The sequence below is a fragment of the Scleropages formosus genome, chromosome 19, assembly GCF_900964775.1.
Source record: "Scleropages formosus chromosome 19, fSclFor1.1, whole genome shotgun sequence".
NCBI lineage: Eukaryota > Metazoa > Chordata > Actinopteri > Osteoglossiformes > Osteoglossidae > Scleropages > Scleropages formosus.
In genome coordinates this window covers 9595256-9601907 of record NC_041824.1, presented here as the reverse complement: position 1 = coordinate 9601907, position 6652 = coordinate 9595256, and the positions used below count along the sequence as shown (strand labels likewise).

At 42.4% G+C, this 6652-nt stretch overlaps 1 protein-coding gene across 1 annotated transcript; it reads left to right on the top strand.

Annotated features, from left to right (window-relative positions):
* Positions 1-1216: 1216 nt before the first annotated feature.
* On the top strand, positions 1217-5420 carry LOC108927691 (enkurin-like). Its single transcript, XM_018741120.1, has 5 exons — positions 1217-1392; positions 1621-1763; positions 2946-3181; positions 3980-4126; positions 5245-5420. The coding sequence occupies exons 1-5, from the start codon at positions 1256-1258 to the stop codon at positions 5416-5418; spliced, it is 837 nt and encodes a 278-aa protein (XP_018596636.1). The 5' UTR covers positions 1217-1255; the 3' UTR covers positions 5419-5420.
* Positions 5421-6652: the final 1232 nt, after the last annotated feature.

Sequence of the window (6652 nt, the reverse complement as noted above, 5' to 3'; positions counted from 1 at the left end):
CATTATAAACCAATGGTCCTGAATGGAAGGTTATGCAGATGACATCCTTATATTTTCAGTAATTTTAAATGAGTTTTAATTTTAGTGTATCTTGAAGTTAATAATAATTAAAAAAAAACTATAAAAGTGTTCACCTGTGTATATACCGGCATCATGTCTGGGAGTGTACCCTATCTTGTGTCCTTCAGGAATACAAAATACCACCATGGTACTGCACTGGACAGGGGATTATTGGTAATGAACGGATGCAAGTGTTACAAAGTACACACACACACACACTTTCAGAACCGCTTGTCCCAGGGAACCGGAGCCTACCCAGCAACACAGGGCGTAAAGCCGGAGGGGGAGGGGACACACCTAGGACGGGACACCAGTCCGTCGCAAGGCACCCCAAGCGGGACTCGAACCCCAGACCCACCGGAGAGCAGGACTCGGTCCAACCCACTGCGCCACCGCACCACCGCACCCCCCTTGTTACAAAGTACCTTTTGTTTATTATAGTTGTTATAGCTTTGCTCAGCTGTTTTTTAACTAACCCTAAACCATGAACTGGTGACCAGCTTATGTCTTGTTCCACTTTTATTTGCATTTATTCATATAGCAGACACTTTCCCCCAAAGTGACATACATCTCATACAAGCTTGTTCATTGACACATTAAAACTGGCTTGAGTTACAAACAAACTGAGTTACAGGCTTCTGGCCCCAGCTGTATTTGTCAGTTCAGGACCCAGCGTACACCAATATACTCTTCACTATAAGGTTCTTAATGGTTTATTAAGTAAAGAACACATGAAGTGACAAAGAGGAAAATGCTGAATGATATCTGGGGATTTTGTGAGAGTCACCCTCGGCACACTTTATTGGATCAGCTAGTGCGCAGTGCATTCAAAAGATTATTTGACCAGGACTAGCCTGTGTAAAACTGGGATTGTGTAATTTGGGAACACTGTCTTTAAATAGAGACAATAGATTAAATGTATTGCAATTAGTTTTCATTTTTTCTAATGCATATTAACAAAATTAACGTAGTTATAGAAATCATCGGGTGTTGCAATTTTGTAATTTCAACTGTTTGTCGTTTCAAAGTAGTCATTCCATATGGTCAAACATGATTAATCGGAATTCAGTTGCCATGCACTCGTTTCCATGGAAACTTATCAAACAAGGCATTTGACAAGTCTGGATGTGGATCATCAGTTCTGCTAGTTACCAAACTGATTTTGTCCGTGCTTTTATTTTTGTCCCCAAACAATATGTCAATCCATTCTTCCCATTCCAAAACTCCCTGTTCTGATAAGAGTGACAGTGTAAGTACATCAAAGAGATGTTCACCAGAAAGTATTTATAATCTCATTCCCAGAGAAGAGGTAAAAATTGAGAAACCACCAAGGTATGTGACTTGATTCAATTCTTTATTAGCTTGTGACATTCTGTTTCTATAGTACACCTTTGTAAGGTGTTTTACAGTTTTCTGCTCGGAAAAGAAAAATCCATTTATAGAGCACTAGATTTTGGAATAGATTAAATTTTTTTAAAAATTTTTTATATTTTTTTGTATTGACAAAATTGTTCAATACAGAGGGAAATGTTTTGATTTTGCATTTCTTTAAATTTCCAGATACATCTCAAAGTTTAGGAAGCAAGTGAAGCAGGAAGTTCAGTTAAATAAAGGTACAAACAAGACCATGGGCCCAGCTAAGGTGGAAGTACCTTCCCCGAAAAGGTTTTTGCTCAAGAGTTCTGAGCCAAAACTCACTGAAAGTAAGTCATGCTGGCATTGCACTGGATCATTTTGTTATTTAAACATAGAGGTTTCCCCCAGTTAATGAGTATCAATCATTTTGTTAAATTCCCTTGGGGGTAATATCTAGGGGTCCATTATATGGGGGTCACATTACTAAATTAGCTTCCTGTGGGAAAAATGAGCTCATGCGCTCAAAAATGTAATCCGTAAAGCATCAAAATTAAGATTTCATACCCAATGAAATAATAACATCAGCATATTTTAAATTTCTGACAATGATTTTTGTGCGGAATCCACTTATTTTCATTTCATAAGAGTACAGCTAATTCATAAACAGTGTAGGCCTCTTAAAATCTGAGCATTTAGGCTGCTCTAAGACTATGTCATGTGTGCCTTGGCAGTTACACAGCTAGAAGCTGGCTTGCTGCAAAAATGCCTCCATTGCTAACCCCTGTAGAGGCTCAAATTCGGTATAGTGTACACCACTATTGTGGATTTTTATTATATGGGACTGCGTTCTGCGAGGGTAGATGTATTTTATCACATGCAAAAATACACAAGTAAAACACTCGACGCAGGTACTAGACTTGATACTACATGTGGGGAAGAATGAAACTGACTTTTTACTTTCATTTACTGAGCTCATGCTCTTCTCAAAAGCAGCTAACAGTGATTTACACATTACGAAAAAGGGGAAATTTACTGAGGCAGTTCAGGTAAGTACCTTGTTCAAGGGTAGTACAGCAGGAGCTGGGATTCAAACCTGGGCCCTTAACTGGAATGCAGAAACTTTAACTACTGTGCCACCTACCGGCAATGATAAAGGGAATGTTTTCTGCTTGCACTCATCTCTAAACTTACCTTTTTTCTATTTGCACTCATTTTTTTTGCATGAGTTCTAGCAGGTGGGGGGCGTGGTGGTGCAGTAGATTGGACTGTGTCCTGCTCTCTGGTGGGTCTGGGGTTCAAGTCCTGCTTGGGGTGCCTTGCGATGGACTGGCGTCCCGTCCTGGGTGTGTCCCCTCCCCCGCCAGCCTTACACCCTGAGTTGCCGGGTTAGGCTCCGGTTCCCCGGGACCCCGTATGGGACAAGCAGTTCAGAAAGTGTGTGTGTGTGAGTTCTAGCAGCTGAAAGGCATTTGTCCCCGTATGAGACGTCCGAGTGACAACACGCTCGTTTCTTTCTCTTTACCTGGCAGAGAAGCCTTTTGCTTACATGGCTTGTGGTAAACAGAGAAAGCCACCTGTACCTCCCAAAAGTGAGAACCCACTGAAGAGCATTCAGAGAAGGAAAAAGGACTTCATCAAGACCAATGCCATCGAAAACATCAGGGCGATGCCAAGGAAGCCACAACCCATCTATGCTGACACCAGAAACGGAGACAAACACCCCCTAGAATCCTCAGGCCTTGTTCCAAAATACGTGAAGAAAAAGGTAAGTGGTCATCACTTTCACTTTTGTCCATGAAAAACATAGAACTTCAGCTTAAAGAAGGAATAATGGAGGGAGGAAACATGTTTCTGCGGAGTACAGATTTCAATAAATAGATTTACAACTGACACCACTATCGGTTTTAACACAGCCTGTCCTTAACTGCATGAACTATGTGTACTGGATAAATAAAGTTTGCTTCCTCACGTGGGGCACAATGGCGCAGCGGGCTTGGCTGGGTCCTGGGTTCGAGTCCTGCTTGGGGTGCCTTGCGATGGATTGGTGTCCCCTCCAGGGTGTGTCCCCTCCCCCTCCAAACCTACGCCCTGCGTTGCTGGGTTAGGCTCTAGCTCGCCGTGACCCTACTTGGGACAAGTGGCTTCAGCCAGCGCGTGTGTGTGTGTGTGTGTGTGTGTGTGTGTGTGTGTGTCTTGTATGTACAGCTTGCTATCAGTTACCTGTATTTCTTGCCTAAAATGATATCCTATCTTTGTGGTGTCAGAAGCTCTCAAGTTGGGTAGAGCCATCTATCTCCTAGGTCTTCAATCTACTCAACCTCTATAGAGTATGTGATACTGTGAGGGACCAGATTCTACTAGAGATTCTACTACTAACAGATTCCACTGACGTCCCGTCCTGGGTGTGTCCCCTCTCTCTTCAGCCTTGCGTCCTTTGTTTCCGGGTTAGGCTCCGGTTTGCTGCGACCCTGTTTGGGACAAGTGGTTTCAGACAATGGGTGTGCGCGTGTGTGTTTCCTCACGCAAGCATTTGATACTATTTCCACCTGGATATTCCCCATAGAGCTATGGGCAGACCCCTGAGTATCTCCAGCAGCGCAAAGAGGAGGCAAGGCGGGCCCAGGAGGAGTATGAGAACTACATCAAAAAGCACCTGCAGCAGAAAGCCATGAAGCACCTGTCTGAGGAGGAGCGTGAAACAGTTCTGCGGGTATGCCACTGCAATTTCCTGGAATAAGTCATGGAGTCAGATAGAAAAATCACTTTGGGGATTAATTTGGTGGCACAGTGGCACAGCGAGTAGCCCTGCTGTCTCACAGCGCCTGGGTGGTGCGAGACAACGTAGGTTTGATCCCTGCTCAGTCTGTGTGGAGTTTGCATGTTCTCCCAGTATCTCTGTGGGTTTCTTCCAGGTGCTCTGGTTTCCTCCCCCAGTCGAAAGACATGCTGTTCAGGTTCACCAAAAGTGTGTGAGTGACAGAGAGAGTGTTCCACTGATGTATGGATGAGTGACCCATTGTAAGTAGTGTATCTAGCAGTGTAAGTCACCTTGGTGAATAAGGTGTGTGGGCTCATAACACTACATAGTATCCAGTGTGAGTTACTTTGGAGGAAAGTGTCTGCTAAGCGAATAAATGTAATTTGCATACATTTGGGTACACTGCTTGTGTGATGTGTGCTGGCAAAAACTGTGGTATTGGATATACTCTGCTGAAGAAAAGTGTGTGTGCCTCTATAACACCTGTTGTGACATATACTTTTGTTTACTTTAATTTGCAGGTCACTTTGGAGACAAGTGTATGCTAAATCACTAAATGTAAATGTAAATGTCAGCAACGTGACAGCTCTGTGGACTCTCTTCCTCATACTGAGCAGTTCATGGAGAAAGCAAAGAGAACCCCGACCATACCTAGATCACGGTGTAAACACAAGGCAGCGCTTACTATTTGCAATAGCTATAATGAACGTGTCAGGCAAAGCTTTGGCACACCATTCGAACTGGTATGCTAGCTCTCTTTTTTAAAACAACTAAGTACCTCTCGAAAAATAATGTAATTGTGAAAGGTTCATCACCCAAAAGTTGCCAGGTTGGGGATCATCCCTATTGCACATACCTGTATGCTTTAAGTGTACCATACACTTTATTGCTGGAATTTTGAAAGAGATGCATTATGACAAGATGCACATGACTAATTTAATTTTGAACTCAGAATTAGTTTAAACAGAGGAAGGCTCCTCAAGCTGACTGGTGCTCATTGTTTATTCATGCGTTGACCTGAAAAGGGTGCAATCATTTTCCTCTGTTTGTGTTACTGATGCGGTCTTAAGGGACTCAAGACGAACTGGCGAGAACTGCACCACCAGTACCAAGGTCTGCCCTTCGTCACGGATACGCTCCGCAAGAAGCGCCGGAAGGAGATGCTCGAGCTGGACATGAAGCAGCTGGAGAAAGACATCGATCTCATCGAACGGCACAAATTAATATACATCACAAGCGACTGAAAGCCTGCAAGCACAGTTGAGCCTGGAAACATTTTTGTAACCTGCTATGTTCATAAATAAAAAGTTCACTTTTACCACTTTCTCAACAATCAGTAGAAGCTTAATGGTATTTCTTTATGGGTTAGGTTCTGTAAAAATCTTGGATGAAGCATATTAAAAAATACTTTAGAAGCCCTTTATTTTAATACAGTATTTTTAATTACTTTCAGATACATAAGAATTGAAACAATAAATGTTTTCTCATCAGTCTCCAGCTGAAAGTTGACTGTCGTCCCATAACCATGGTAAATCCATAATCTTGCTATTGATGAGATGCTCCAGTTTTGATCAGCTGCCCACGGATAGTGATGTTGATACATTTGGAGTGTGTTAACACAACATACCCGAAGCAATCCTGATTTATAACATGACAGTGGTGCCTCCTGGCTCTAATGGACAAGTATATCCTTCTTATTTTCAAGCCATTGCTCTGAAGAATGCAAACACTGAAAGCATTACACAGTAAAGGCATACACACTCATTAAAATTACATGTTTAACACAAGGCAAGATAGTATAACTAAGGTGATTATTGAATTTTAGCAAAAAGACAGCACAATGGCTTTGCTTCAAAACATACACATGATAAATTTCAACAAGTATAACAATGTATTTATGTAAGATTTCTGATCTAGAGAAACTTCGAGCTGCACTTTTAAGACTCTTACTTTAAAAGTACTATGACCTGAAGTTCCATTATTGATTCATTAAAGGTTTATCACTGATCATGAAATCCTCACAATCAGTAACTACTGCAAACATAAAGAAGTAGGTCCGAAATTACAGAATTAGGACATAGACATAATCACTGAACTCTATGGAAGCTGAATGAAAATGAAAATAAAATTTGAGAACATAGAAGAGTTCAAAGCAACAGGCCAATCTTTGCATGTAAAGAGCTAATGTGCTACAAGAATTCCATCTCTTGTATGGCTAGAATTAGCGTGGCTGTTGACACCTGGCAAAGTTGATGTATTGAAATATTACAGATGGTTTTGAGGGACGGGTCTTTACTATTCAATCCACCATACTTTGCAGAAAAATTCCAGGATCACCTTAGGTGACAGGGGGGCACAGTGTCGCAGCGGGCTTGGCTGGGTCTTGCTCTCTGGCGGGTCTGGGGTTCGAGTCCCGCTTGGGGTGCCTTGCGACGGACTAGCGTCCCATCCTGGGTGTGTCCCCTCCAGCCCTACGCC

Coding starts and splice junctions, on each gene's coding strand:
- LOC108927691 (XM_018741120.1), top strand. CDS start 1,256: ATGTCAATCCATTCTTCCCATTCCAAAACTCCCTGTTCTGATAAGAGT. Junction 1,393..1,620: donor AAAATTGAGAAACCACCAAG/GTATGTGACTTG, acceptor TTAAATTTCCAG/ATACATCTCAAAGTTTAGGA. Junction 4,127..5,244: donor AGCGTGAAACAGTTCTGCGG/GTATGCCACTGC, acceptor TGCGGTCTTAAG/GGACTCAAGACGAACTGGCG.